Source organism: Microtus pennsylvanicus, chromosome 2 (assembly GCF_037038515.1).
Source record: "Microtus pennsylvanicus isolate mMicPen1 chromosome 2, mMicPen1.hap1, whole genome shotgun sequence".
NCBI lineage: Eukaryota > Metazoa > Chordata > Mammalia > Rodentia > Cricetidae > Microtus > Microtus pennsylvanicus.
In genome coordinates, this window is record NC_134580.1 from 96,946,380 (window position 1) to 96,960,434 (window position 14,055).

Here is a 14,055-nt window from a genome sequence, read left to right on the forward strand (position 1 = left end):
GTTTTCCCTGGGGAATTGTAAGCTGGTGTGTTGTGTCGTCGAGTATTTATATCCTGTTTGGGAATGCTGGAGGCAGAGCATCTACGTGTTCCTACATGCTGCTGCTGCTGCTGCTCTGAGGAGCTGGAAGGCTGGTGGCTTTAGGGCCACTGCAGCTCTTTAGAGGGTAATAATGGTCCTCCCTTCCTGTCTGCAGAAAAGGGAGGTATTTCTGGAAGTGCAGTTCTGTGACAAAAGGGCCACAGCTGTACCGTTTAATTGGCCTCCCTCTGGGAGGGGAAAGGGCTGCAGTGGCTTTGCTCATTTCTCATGGCCAGTGCCAACTCAGTGCCTGGCACAGAGCACCAAGTCCTCAGAGAGCGTTGATCACCTGGGCGGTCACCGTGATGGAGGTAACGGCACGTCGCCATGGTGCTCCTGTTATGGTCCACTTAGGGAACCTGCACCACAGCCTTAGTCTCATTCAAGCTATAGCTGCCCTGACCTGGTTGAACGGTTCCTTCCGTCCGTGTTGATAGGCTTGGTCCAGGAGCCAGAAGTCCATGCTGTCATCCATATGGCTGCAGCATGGGCTTTGTGACCCATTCACTGTCCTCTCTGTCCCAGCCTTAATGTAGAGCTACAAAAATAGCTGCACTGTTGACAGTTTTTTGGTCACATCTGTTTCCCTCACAGACATAGCCTGTGGTTTTCTGCTGCAGAGAGCCTGTGTTACGATTTTTGTTCCCTCCAACAGCTGGTCAAAAAAATAAATAAACAAACAAAGCCTGCCTTTGCCACACACCCAACACTATTAGGATGTCCATGTTCGCCACCAACCCAGCCCCCAGTGGTCCTGCTCACACAGGCGTCACCTGGTCAGTCATAGGCGCCCTCGCTGAGCTAGTTCTTGTGGTCCTGTTCAGTTTCGAAAGCATTTATTAAGCTACAAGAAAGGAACCAGAAAATTAGCACACACTTCTTGCCCATGGCCGTCATGCTCTATTGCCTAAACAGCCCCGTTTTCCTAATTTCTCTCATTAATTTTTATTCCGGCAGCAAGATTCTGCTTAATATCCTCAGGAATATTTTCCACAAACCATTACCATTAATTTAGTATTTATCAAGTGCCCAGAGTATGCCAAGTGAACGTCAAAACTCTCAAAACAAATTTGTCAAAAAAAAAGCAACTGTATTCCTCAGAAATGATTTCTTTTTAAATATACCTTCTTTTTCTTCTACTCCCTCAGTGTTCAGTCATTAGATACGATTGTCCCCTGTGTCCCAGAAGCCACCTGTCCCTTAGGTACCTGCTGGGATGTGTCAGGTTACAGAAGCAGGGCTGGAGAGATGGCTCAGCAGTTTAGAGAGCTTGCAGCTCTTCCAGAGGTCCCAGGTTCCAGTCACAACACCCACGTGGTGCCTGACAACTGTCAGTCACTCCGTTTCCTGGGGTCCCCCGCCCTCTTATGGCCTCCACAGGCACCAGTCACGAATGTAGTGCACAGACACGCACACAGGCAGAACAACCATATGCATACAATATAAATTATATATATATATATATATATATATATATGTTTAAAAAGTTACAGGAGCCCATCTGCGAGGTCTAGTGAGCTCATGGCGTGACCAGAACCCTGGTGGGAGGCAGTGTGTTCTCAGAAGTGACCCCTGAACAGGAAGTTAAGAAACCTCACAGCTCATTGGTAGCATTGGAAAAGGCCTTGTCCTCTTCTGCCAACCAAATGGATATCCCTAAGAGCAAATGAGGTAGCGGGCGTGAAAGGGCTTTAAGGCCTTTGGAATAGACGGATGGTACATAATACAGGAGGTAATATATTTTCAAGGCCATATCCATTCCTGCAGTAGAAAAACGGAAGGAAATGTGAAGGGGAGGCCAGCAAAGATGACACCCCAGACCAAGAGGTCAGCATCCCCTGAGAAACTGGGAGAGCTGTGGCACTGTAAGCCACGTTCCAGATCAGCTGAGCGACTGTCTCAGGAAGCAGAGGCAGGACTTTTGTTTAAAAACCAGTTTTCCAGCCAGGTGCACGCCTTTAATCCCAGCAGAGGCAGGCAGATACCCGAGTTTGAAGTCAGCCCTATCTTCAGAGTAAGTCCCAAGAGGGCCTGGGCTACAGAGAAACACTATTGTGAAAAAACCAAAAATAAATAAATAAATAAGTAAATAAATAAATAAATAAAACAAAAAACAAGACTCAAAAACAAGAAAAGCCAACCCAGCTTTCCAGGTGATTCCAATGCACACTGGCGTTGGAGAGCCCGCTCTCCCCCGCTGGCCCAGCCTTTCCCTCTGATTCGGTAACGTGGGGACCTTTCTGTTTTGCTAGCTCGTCATCAGTGTGATTTTTGACTCTTTTGCTTCATTGGAGCCAGCTGCCCTGCTTGAGGGAGAGGAAACACTATGTCCCCAGAGTTTGTAAGAAGGAAAAAGCTTACGCCGTCCATTATTTTTGACAGTTTGCCCTGGAGAGCTTGTTAAGATGGAGGTAGGCTGTAGTCTCCTCCCTCAGCCTCCAAGGTGCTGGTGTTCTTGCTCACCTCCCGCACCTCCTGCCCCGGGGCTGGCTGCTGCTCGAACCAGTCCTTAAAAGGAGCAGTGGGTGCCATGCTTGTTCTTTCTGGTGCCAGGTCTGCGCTTTTTCACCTCCCTGGCGTCAAGTGGATGTTAATGAGAGCTGTGACGTAGGCACAGCAGACTTGAGAGAAAGCAGCCGCAGTCTGGACTCTGCTGGCTCTCCTCTTCACCGTTCCCAGCCCTCAATTTTTGCCTGTGTGGGGAAGCTGCGGTCACCATATCTGTCCTTCCTCTGTAGCCCAGAGAACTCCGACTCAGAAGGAGATGCTGGGGGACACCGATACATGACAGTGCGAAATGGCCGTGCCTTTGTTTTCCTCGCTTCTCTTGGCAACCCCCACTCCCAGAAAAGACAGTCCTTATGAAAAAGTTTGCCATTTCTTGGTGTTTTTAAGGCCCAGTGTCATCTTTTCCTATAAGTCTCATTCCTGAGGGTGGGACCGGGGCTGGAGTTAACTAGTGGTCAGATCTTCCTAACTTGTACGTTGTTTTAAATAGCTGAGGTTGACCATAAGAAAACCAGTCATTTGCTCCTTTGGGTGGCAGAACTTGCTTCTGGGAGACTCAGAGGAAGCTCCCTAGCGGGTGGGCTTCTGGAGGAAAATAATGAAAGGAAAGGAAAACTGCCATGGAGAGAGCACTGATCCCCAGTAAAAGGAAAGTAAAAAAACAAAAAACGACAGAACACAAGCAGACATGGACATTGTATCCAAGGTCCACCTTGTTTATTAACATTCTGTGTCAGCTCCGCAGTCTACTGAGTGCAGGCATAGTTTGCACAGGCCAGCTTTCTCAGCAACTCCTTGGAGGTCCTGCTGCAAGCCTCATTGTGCAAATGGGGAAACTGAAGCTTCTAGAGGTTCAAGTTGACCAAGGTGGATGGGAGGTCCAGGGTTCATATTTAGAGTCTCAGACTCCAAAGTATGTTCTGCTCTACTACAGGGCCTGGGATCAAAACACACACCTTTCTTACAGTATCATCTCCGATTCCATCCTGTTTCCATCCCGCCTTCTTTGTTTCAAGGTTTCTGCATGTGATCTGTGTCCTCTCCCTCCAGGGTCCCCCTGGGGACCTTCCTTGTTGGCTCCTTCCAGCCCTGCATCTGGTTCCCCAGAGCTGGGTTTAATGAAGACTCCTACTTTTGAAAAGTAGTCTTGTCTGGTTGTTGGAGAGAAGAGGGCTTCCTATGGGAAAGCTCCGGGTCAGACCTTTCAACAAAGCCACCAGCAAGAGTCACCTCAACGAGCTCTTTGCAGCCTCGAGAGGAATGACTGACAGGGATTTCTCCTGCTCAGAGTTGACTCTGTCACAGAGCAGGCTGGCCACACCCAGAGAGCTGGGAGGTGACACCCTTATCTTATCTTATCTTGGAGAAAAGCTTCCCTTTCCCAGGGAAAGCTTGGTGTCATTGCTGGCACTGCCGGCTTCAGTGATGAAGATGCCCTGTGTCGGCTTCCGGCTTCTGTTTTCTCCAATCCCTAGGACGGCTTCCCGCAGTCATCTACTTAATGGCTGTTGCCCATGAAGAAAAGCCCCATGCCCTCAGTCCTCCTTGCCAGCTCTTTCTCCTGCTTAGGTCCCTTTGTAAGGTCTGAGCTAGAACCCTGCCAGATGTTTACATCCTCAGCCAGCGGTCAAACATGTCCTGCTCTGTGTGGTTTAATGAAGTACATTGTACAATTGGCAGCATCCAATTGGGGGGGGGCAAATTGTGACTCCTCTCTCTCTCTTTCTCTCTTCTCTCTTCTCCTCTCTCTCTCTCTCTCTCTCTCTCTCTCTCTCTCTCTCTCTCTCTCTCGCTATCTTGAGGATCCTAGAGATTGAACCTAGGTCCTCATGTATGCTGAGAATGAACTCTCCCAACCTGCACCCCTAGCCAAGAATTTGAATTTTTGATCACCATCATTTCTTTGCAGTATCTGAATTCAAGAACTCTGCCTGAATCTGCTCTGTTCCAGTCCCATCTCTTAGGAGTCATGAGCTCCAGGGCCCGTGTCACACTCCAAAGACCTAGACTTGAGGCTGGAAGGCAGGATAAAAACTTGAATTTGGATCCTTCATTCTGGCCCAGGCATGTCTCACATGTACAAGAATGTTTTTCTGCCTCTCCAAACTTCCGCTGACCCTCCTGCCAGCTTCATCCTGTCACATCCCTCCCTAGCCAGCTTCCTTTTCATCCACTGTAGAGCAGACTCCACTACTCACTGCCCAAAGGTTCTTTTGCAGGAGCCTCAGAAGCCAGGAAGCCTCTTCTACTCGGCAGGGCCAGCACTCCCCTAGTTCCTGCATAGCCAGCAACTGGCCTTAGAGTGTAGACTTCGCTCTAACCTGAATCCTTCACACACTCCACTCCAGAACCCGACTCCTCGAAGGGTGCTTCAAGCCAAAAAGAGCAGCCATGCCTCCCTCACCTGGGACTTACTAGAAAAGCAAACACCCAGACCTTCCCCAGACCCCCTGGGTTCAACCTGCACACGGAGTGCGGAGTGCGAGAAGTCTCTAAACAACATGACCTGCTTGAAGATTCACACTGCCTGAGTAGAGGCAATAGACCCAAGAGCCAGGAAGGAAGGCCAAGACTGGAGCCCAGGTTTCAGGCCACACGTGTAAAGATGGAGATGGTGTGGGCTTTCCCTAGAGTTTCAGAGGATTGTTGTGAGACCCCCACCACACACACACACACACACACCCTGTAGAGAAGAAAGGGGAGGGGCTGCATGGTGCTATCTAGATGCGGGCCTGGGAGCAAGGGCACAGGCCATATCAAAAGAGGGAAGCAAAGGTGGGGTGGCTCTCTCAGGCTGCTACCCTCGTCATACCCAAGGCTGCCAGGCATCTACAGAGGAGAACAGCACTTGCCATTCAGCCTGGAGCTGTTGATGACTGAGCTCCTTCCCTCCCTCCTGCTGGCAGAGTCGCCCTCGCCCACTGACTGGATCACTGGGAGAAGATGCTCAGGAAATGTTTGTTGTATTGAAAGGAAGCCACAGCTTGTGCAGAGTCTGGATAATTCACCAGACGTGGGCCCCGTGGGAGGGGCCTGGATGGAGACGGAGCGAGAACAACACATCCTGGTGTCGGTACTGAGCTGAGGTTGCTGTTCCTCTGTCTCCGCCTATGTGCTGGCTTCTGCACGGCCCTGGTGAGTGGAAATGTGGAAGGAAGGAAGGAAGGAAGGAAGGAAGGAAGGAAGGAAGGAAGGAAGGTCGGTCAGGAAATGGCCCTGTCTGCAGGGTCCATTCAGGGCACCCACGATGTCTGATCTGGATATAGAAGAGGCAGACTCAGTACCTGCCAGTGAACTCTTCCATTCACCTGTGGCCATGGACAAGAGAAGCCTAGCCCAGATCAAAGAAGAGGCCCTCCGATGCTTCCCTTCCCTCAAGAAGCCTTCCACTCCAACCTTGTTCCTGACAGCCATGAGCCCCAACCCACTTTCTATGGGCCTTGGGCAATTGTTGAAATCCCAGTTTGGGCATCTTGGAAGGCCAGGACTGTGAGTCACCTGGATGCAAGGCATGGGTATCAGAAAGGGGCTGGGCTGGCCACACCAGCACTGAGACTACCTAAAGCTGAGGAACCCGAAAGCTCTGACTGGGCGGGGAAACCTGGCAATGTGGAATGACAAGGAGCCAGGAGACCCACATTCTGGGGTACTACCAACTCTTGCTTTGTGGGAAGGGCCCTATCCTAGGTAGCAATAGGCCCAGGCCAGGGATACCATCCTTGGACAAGAGAGCCCAGTGTGGCAAATGTGCCAGGGTCCTTGCCCATATGTAAAAGCCCGCTTGCGTAGAGAGATGTGCAGAGGCGGCCCTCACGCGGTGCCCCTGCGGAATTTTGCCACACTGCTCCACCACAAAGGTACAAGCCACAAGCAGCCAGATATCCCTGTCCTGCAGAAGGTTCTTGATTGAGCTCTCTCCTCCACAGCCTGGCTCCCCAACTCCCATGAGCTTTGCTCAGCAGCTTCCTGCAGGGCCAGGGCCTCCTGCCCCGGTTCTTCTACTTGTGCCTCTTGCCCTTTGGCCAGTTCCTCTGGGGGGCCTGCTTCTCAGTGCCAGGTTCTGCTGGGCCCCAGCTTTACCTGCCTGGTCCTCTTTGGACTCTGAGGCCTCTGCTTCTTTCAGTGGCTCAGTATAAATGCAGCCTGCCAACCCAGACTGGTGGTCATTCCTTGCTAAGGTCTGCTGCTCAGAACCAGTTGGCCGTGGTACTGGACTTTCTGGAACCCCACACCTTGTACTGAGTCCACATGTACTTTTTTCAGGCTTGGGGCTGCTAGCTCCTCCTAGAGAGAGGTCAAGGGGAGCCAAATCAGAATTTTGTGGGGTGTCTAGGGCCACACTGACTGTAGTAGAGGTTCCTGACTCCTCTTTTAGCCCCTCTGGGGAGGCCAGAACTGGACTGATGGCAGGGATGGTCTCCTGTCTGCCTGGTTCCATTTCATTCTGCTTTTGTTCATGCTCTTCCTCTGTACTGGGAGTCTTCGTGGTGCTCTGACTTCCCTGAAGCAAAAGAAGAGCCCAGCTGACTAGTAAATTTGGGGCTCCCATCCCCACACTGCCCTATCCTATGCCTAAGTACCCACCTCCTGGCTCTGCAGCTTCTCGTCTTCTTTCAGGCCACACCTGTAGAAACACAGCAAGTGGCAGTTTCTGTGCCAGGCAGGTCCTGGGCCAGGCGGGCCCTGTGCCAGGCGGGTCCTGGGCCAGGCTCTATCTTGTTTCAAGTAACCCCCTTCATAACCCCAAAGAGAAGCTAAAGCCCAGAGGTTTCAGAGTAGGGCCAGAACCACAATGAGGCTCCAGGATGCTTCCTCCCCAGCCTGATCTTGGTTCTCAAACCTAGCCATTTCCTCTGAGCATCCATCCTGGGTCCCCAGCTGCTGTTTATGATCAAGCCTGTTGCACCATGAGATCCATAGGGACTCCAGGCATGTCCCTGCGTGCTCCGCCTGGGAAAGGCACACCTCACATCCCAGAGGAAGCGAGCTGTTGTAATTACCACAGTCTCTGGGCACCAGGTTCTCACCAACACCACCTATGATGGTGGCCTTTCTCGGTATCTCATTAACCTGTAACAGGCAGCAAGAAGCCAGGAAGCAGGAGCCCTGGGGATGAAGCAGAGGGACCTGGGCCAGTCCAGGAAATGAGGACACCTAAATGCCTGCCTTGATTTTTGTCCCCTGCCGCCGCTTGTTAGCTTGTTACCTTCGGGCTCTGCCAGTCAGTCTCTCCTTCCCCTGGGCTTTGCTGCCTATGGTGGGTGTCACCGAGGGTCTTCCAGATTGTTCACCCCGACCTGCAAGACATTAAGGACAGAGGGCTGTAGCCACTGCCTTCACCAGCGAAAGCAATCCTGCTCCTTTTCTTCTCCCAACTCACGCTTTCCATCCATGGATGGTGGTGGGGGCTGTAGCTTCTGATGTGTCCTAGGACCTAAGAGAGACAAAGGAAATGGGGATGGGGTGTCAAAGGGTCAAACAGAGACAGCAGTTCCCTAGTACCAAGACGCTACCAGTAGTAATCCTGCTAGGAGTTCTACTTCCTCCAAAGCCTGAGCCGCCTCCCCGGAAAAGCCTGGCCAGGCCTGTAGTCCTGGGCTGTTTTTCCACTCCCCAGCTATGAGACATGGCCAGCTCGTTAGCCCCCAGGTTCTACATACGAGGCAGGAAGACACCAGAAGTCCACAGGACAGTTTCCACAGCAGGCCAGAGAGGACCACTTGGACTTATTGGTGTTTTGGGTTTGGTTTTTTTTTTGTTTGTTTGTTTGTCTGTTTTTTGAGATAGGGTTTCCCTGTGTAACAGTCTGGTTGTCCTGGAACTCGCTTGGTAAACCAGGCTGGCTTCGAACTCACTGAGCTCTGCCTGCCTCTGCCTCCCAAGTGTTAGACTTAAAGGTGTGCACCACCACGGCCCAGCTCCACTCACACTTTTACCCCACAAGGACCAGCGTCTGGAAAGACCCAGGTCAGCTCCCACAGAATCCAAACTGAGCTGTGCCTCAGAGGACTCAAGAGAGATGGAACAATACGGGAGAGGAAGGAAGGAAAGGAAGATATTTTTCCGTGTTTCCTTTCATCTTTGATGAGACAGAAAAGAGAGGAGAGTGGGATCCTAGATGAGACAGGAGGGTCATGAGTTCTGGGCCAGCCTGGGCTGAGAATGTCCCAAAAGACAAACAAGGCACAGGACACACGGTGGGTATTGGCTCACCCTTTCTGCCTGGGGTCCAGTTCTTATCTCTAGGCTTGCTGCAGTTCTGTGGCCTGAGTTAGACAGAGGAGGGCATTAGGTCTGTCCACTGGGGCCAATGTGAACAGAGGCTGCATTAGCCTCTACCCTGACACTGCCTCCCCTAACCTCAGGGCACAAGGGTGGTGGACCCAAGAGAGGGGGCACACAGAACCCTGAGCCCAGGGTCTGACTAGGAGTCCAAGGCAGGTCCTCTCCCTCCAAGAGGCACTCACAGTTAGCCCTACCCGGGTCCCTCAATCACAATGTCTCAGCAAGCTACTCAGCCATACCACCCACATGGACTTGGCTTTATCCAGGTCCCACGGGCGGCTCCAGTCACCCTGTGCATTTTTGTGCCTGGTAAGACACAAAATGTCAAGATGGGCCAGGTCCATCTGCTCTCGCTCCTGCTTCCCGTGCTTGTAGTCCCAGTTGGCCTCTGGGGGGAGTCCCACAGGCTGTTGGGGAGGTGGGCCTGGGGACACGCCTGGACTCCGGGGCTCCAGACGGCCCTGCAAAGGAAAGGCACGTAGGCTTGTGGGGGAGAAGAAAGGAGATGATTCAAGTGGAGCTCCAGAGAGTCCGCTAAGCCCTTCCTCTCTCAGGGTGTCCACTTCCCAGTATGTGATTAGGTTTGCCTTGTCTCTAGCATGCTGTACTTGCTATGGGCTGTTTGCATCTGAACACTTGTTAGTTGTCTGTTTGGGACCAGTAACTTAACCTCTGTATGCATTACTTCCTTATCTGTAAAAGGCGGCGTCTCCTTTCTTAGTCGTTGGTGTGGGCAGACTGGCCCCTAGATAGCAGGGGCACCCAGAGGCTGTGAGCAAAAGCAAGAGCAATTACAAGGGGCTGCTGCCACCTAGAGGTCACAGCTGGCACATAGCCAGTCGCCTACACATCCCACTGACACTTAGGATAATGTTGAGTTATGGGTCTTTTCATGGCCGAATCACAGCTCTGGCTTAAACCATTTCTCATGGCAAGGTGCACCCAACGTGAATATAAGTCAGAGAAGGGGAAGAGGGTGAGAATTCTCGAAGGTGGTGCCTAGGACATGCTCCCCTTAGGCAAGGGACATATCTGACTTTGTTTCTCTACCTCCTCCCAACGGGGATTGCCAATTTGTGTCTCCTATCCCTTCTTGAAAATGTACCTTCCCTGCTGAATCTGGGCTGAAACCCATCTGCAGGGGAGAGCTCTGGCCCCGGACTCCTCCAGATGTCCCCTTCGCCCTTGGGGTCCTTGCTTGGGTGGTGGGTTTTTCACTCACGATCCGTTTGGCCTGTCGAGGGTGTAGATGGATGTCAAGTCTGAGCCAAAGGGGAGGAGACTGCCCACCCGGGGTCTGGAAGCGCCAATGCTCACCCTGGCTTTGTTTTCCATGGTGACAGCTAGTTCCACCCGGTCCCCCATGCAGAAAGTGCCCGTCGAGGCGGCAGCATTGTCATCTGTCAGCGCATCAATCCTTCCAGGGGGCACCCTGGCCCAGTTCCTGCTGACCACCCTCTTCTCCTGCAGAGTGAGACACCTGTGTCCTCAGGTCATGTAGGCAGTCCTAGGCAGGGCCAGGTTCTGGGTGCTAGGTGCTGGGCAAGGGGTTCCGAGGTTTGGGTTCTAGCCCTGGCCCTCTCTGGAATGCCCGTGGAGAAACTTGACCTTTCAGGAGTCCACGTGCCAATGGCATTAGCTATCCAAAGCTAAGGGCCAACCCAGGCACCCAAGATGCCATGAGGACTTGTCATCTCCAGAAACCCAGAGCACACAGACAATACAGCCTTATCTCTAAGGCACGGATTCTTTTGCTTTTAGCCTAGATTTTTCTGTCCTCTGCTTCCAGTGAGGTTTTAGCCTCAGGGGCTGGGGTAGGGTGATGACTGTGCTTTCTGGCTTTTGTGCAAAGTCATGGGGCTGGAAAAGGCTGTAGAAAGCCTCTGTTTGGTGGTCTTTCATCTGCCCTCCTTTGGGGGAGCATAGCAAGACTTGGTTGTTAAGGAGGCCTGTTGCTGGGGGGACACCCAGAAAGGCAAACAGGAGAAAGTGGGGTAGTGGTAACAGCCCAGGAACGGAATCATGCCTTAACTCTGCCACTCTCCAGGGTGAACTTACACCAGGAACCTGGCTGATGGTCACTGTGAGGCTGTCAGGTTGGAAGAGCCCTGGTGTGGTCACAGCCATGCCCCCCTGCTCTGCCTGGCGACGATCTTCCTCGATCTCCTGTGGGAGGGCCTGGGATCAGCAAGGCCACGGCCCCCCAGGCTCACAGACACACAGACACCGCTGACAGGCCTACACAGAGAAACACCAGTGGGGCACGAGGGGGCAGAAGCACCGGCCTCACCAGTGCCCGAGACTCTGACCACGCCTCTGAGAGGAACGATGCACCCAGACCCTGGGTCAGGGCCTGGAGACGGGGTCTAGATGTCTCAGAAAGAACCTGCTGCATGAACAGGCTTTGAGGGCACTCAGGGACAGGAGTCCTCTCTGCCGCTACAACCCACTCACCTGGTACCTGCGCAGTAAGGCCTGGTTCTTCTTGCGCAGGGCAGCTATCCTGCGGTCCAGCTCGGCGTCTTTGTCCTCGTGCCTGCGCATTGTGGACTCAGCTCTGTGAGGTCCCTGCAGAAGACAAGGAACCCAAGCTCACCAATGACCTAACTTCTAACATTCCTGCTCAAAGAACAGGCCATGTTCCTACGTTAAGGCACACAGAAGGTAAAGGGGCTTCTCTAGGAAGATGTATGGCCCCAAGCCCCATCCCAGTGAGGCCTATCTGCCAGTCTGCCTCCTGGGGGGCTCAGGTCAGGGCTCCATACCCAGGGCCTTTGCTCCCATCAGAAGGCTGCCCCTCCCCCTGGCTCCCCAGGGAGTTCTGCTGTGAGCACAGCCTGGAATGGGAGTTAAAAATGGCTCTGGCAGCAGAACCCGCCGTGACTGGGAAGCTGCCAGGGGATTCAGGAGGTCGAGGGGGTGGGGGGAACTCTTTGCCTCCCAAATCTAGAAACACACACACACACACACACACACACACACACACACACACACACACACACAGAGGTTTCAGCTTGGTTCTGGCCTCCTGGGCACTGGACCCCACAGTCTGTGCGCAGTCTGCAGGAGAGGGCTGCTCAAGCGGGCCCAGCCAGCCCTCCAGGTCGGAGCTGCTGACTGGTGGGCAGGACAGCAGCGGGTCCATGGCAGCTCCAGCTGGGAGCTGCTCTGGGAAAGCCACATCTCTGCGTCCAGATCTGAGGTCCTGCTCCCATCTGGCTGCGGGGTCTGTGTTCCACCCAGTGACGTCCCCAGCCCACCACCTGCCTCATCATGGCCTTCTTCCTCCCAGGCCCAGCTGTCACCAGCTGTCTCCAGACTGTGGCTGCTTAGCAGTTCAGCCCCCTCCCATCCCCCAGAAGCCCTCTGCCCAAGACAAGGTGCCACTCACAGCCAAGTTCATGGAAATAGCAGTCACTGAGAGGATTCCAAAGCAGCCCCGGGAGCCAGAGCTGGAGGGAAGCTGGAGCCACCAGAGCCGGGCCTATGGGCCTCTCCCTGCCGGCTTCAGCTTCTCTGCTCAGCACAAGAGATCATGTTGTGATTACCAGAGAGTGCTCTGGGCTCCCGGCCAGGAACGTCTGGCCAGCCGCCACCCCCACCCTTCCACTCTCAAAGGGCGAGGACCAGGGCACCAGCAGCTGGCTGGTCTTGTCTAACACCTCTCCCTGCCCTGCCTCAGTGTCCCCGCACAGGAGGCCTGGGCACCCAAGGCCCACCTTAACCTGTGGTCCTGAACCCCGGGAAGACCCCTGCTTGTATTTGCCTGCAGCAGAATGGAAGGCCCGCAGAGGCCTTCACCCTCTCGATAGGAGAAAAGGCAAGGGATGCAGGCTCCACACCCTGAGGGCCCCACCTCAGGCATTCCTCCGCTCTCCTACTGGCTGTCCAATCAGCAGAGGCTTAAGTCATTAGCCAAGCGTGAAGAACCCTCTTCCCCAGCCGGCACACACCATCACAGACCTCAAAAGCCCCTCCCCGTCATCTGGTCCCTGAGGTTGAACATGGTTTCTCTGCACTCCAAGCACAACCACTCCTGGAGGCCTAACTCTCTGGGTTACCAGCCCCTTACCAAGGCTGAGATGGCCTTTCTCTGGGGTCCCTAACATTTCCACTCAGGAGCAGTCAGGACCCTTCTCCGTCTTGTACTCCAGGGAGGACCTTTCCAGACCCTCGGATCCCCAGAAAGGACACGGGCTCCTTCCCTAGCAGTCCTCGCACAGCCGAAGCCAGTCTCTCAGCCCAGGGGTGCCTAGGTCAGCTTCAGTACTCATTCAAGGACATAGGCCTGACTGACCAGCTCAGCTATTTTCCCTCACCATTGCCTCCTGTCTCTGTGTTTTCTTGCCACCATCCTCAGCCCCTTTGCTGTCCAGGCTTCCCCCCCTGGCCCCACACCCCATCTCTGCAGCACAGCTCCCAGTTCCCGTCCTGCTTGCAAATGCTACTGTGTACCCTCCTCCCTTCCTGCCGGATGTTCCCACTGAGTCAGACTGTGTCCTTTCCCAGCAATGGTGACGCACCGAGCTCCTAGATCCTCTCTGTCTCCCTCCCCCTTTGGTCTACACACACACACATGCACACACACACACACACTCGCATGCACACGCACACTCGCATGCACACGCACACTCGCATTCACACGCACACACACACACACTCGCATGCACACGCACACTAGCGTGCATGTGTTCGCAGGCACACATTTCTCCCACCTTCTCTGTGCCCTGCCCCACAAATCCAGCTGAGCTCAGCCTTACCCCACCCGTCTCCGGAAGTCGCGAGCCCCCGCCATGCTTCCTTCAGCGAGAAAGTCCCCAGAGCCCAGTGCGAGAAGGAAAGAGACCTAACGCTGTCCACTCTCTTTAGAATTTTAGTCCCCTGACCAGGTGTAGGGAGGAGGGATGTGAATAGACTGCAGAGATAAGGCGAGGTCTTTGTCCATCTCAGCTCCCAGTCCTGACCAGGGTCAGAAGGCATAGGTAGAAACCTGGCCACCCTGAAGAGAGGGTGACCCAACCCTCTCGAAAGACTGCAGGAAGATATCCTAAATGTAGAAGCCAAATTTTCCCAGCCGTCAGGCGGAAAGACCATGTACCCTGAACAAACCTGCAGTCAAGACACAGTTGCTGACCGTGTGTTTCCGAGAGTCACACAGTCTGCCACGCTCTTGAGCAGCCC

General features: G+C 53.7%; 1 protein-coding gene across 3 annotated transcripts; it reads right to left on the reverse strand.

Annotated features, from left to right (window-relative positions):
- Window positions 1–3,286: 3,286 nt before the first annotated feature.
- Ccdc9b (coiled-coil domain containing 9B) lies at window positions 3,287–12,416 on the reverse strand. Of its 3 annotated transcripts, none has more exons than XM_075961788.1 (11): window positions 12,266–12,416; window positions 11,329–11,442; window positions 10,933–11,040; window positions 10,192–10,338; window positions 9,980–10,108; window positions 9,121–9,335; window positions 8,803–8,855; window positions 7,970–8,023; window positions 7,796–7,886; window positions 7,174–7,213; window positions 3,287–7,090 (listed from the first exon to the last, which is right to left on the reverse strand). In XM_075961788.1, exons 1-11 carry the CDS (start codon window positions 12,275–12,277, stop codon window positions 6,545–6,547), a joined length of 1,509 nt encoding a protein of 502 aa, XP_075817903.1. In that variant the 5' UTR covers window positions 12,278–12,416; the 3' UTR covers window positions 3,287–6,544. The 3 variants fall into 3 exon arrangements, with proteins under 3 accessions (XP_075817903.1, XP_075817904.1, XP_075817905.1); XM_075961789.1 differs by lacking the exon at window positions 12,266–12,416 and adding an exon at window positions 11,640–11,700; XM_075961790.1 differs by lacking the exon at window positions 7,970–8,023 and having other exon boundaries at window positions 12,266–12,402.
- Window positions 12,417–14,055: the final 1,639 nt, after the last annotated feature.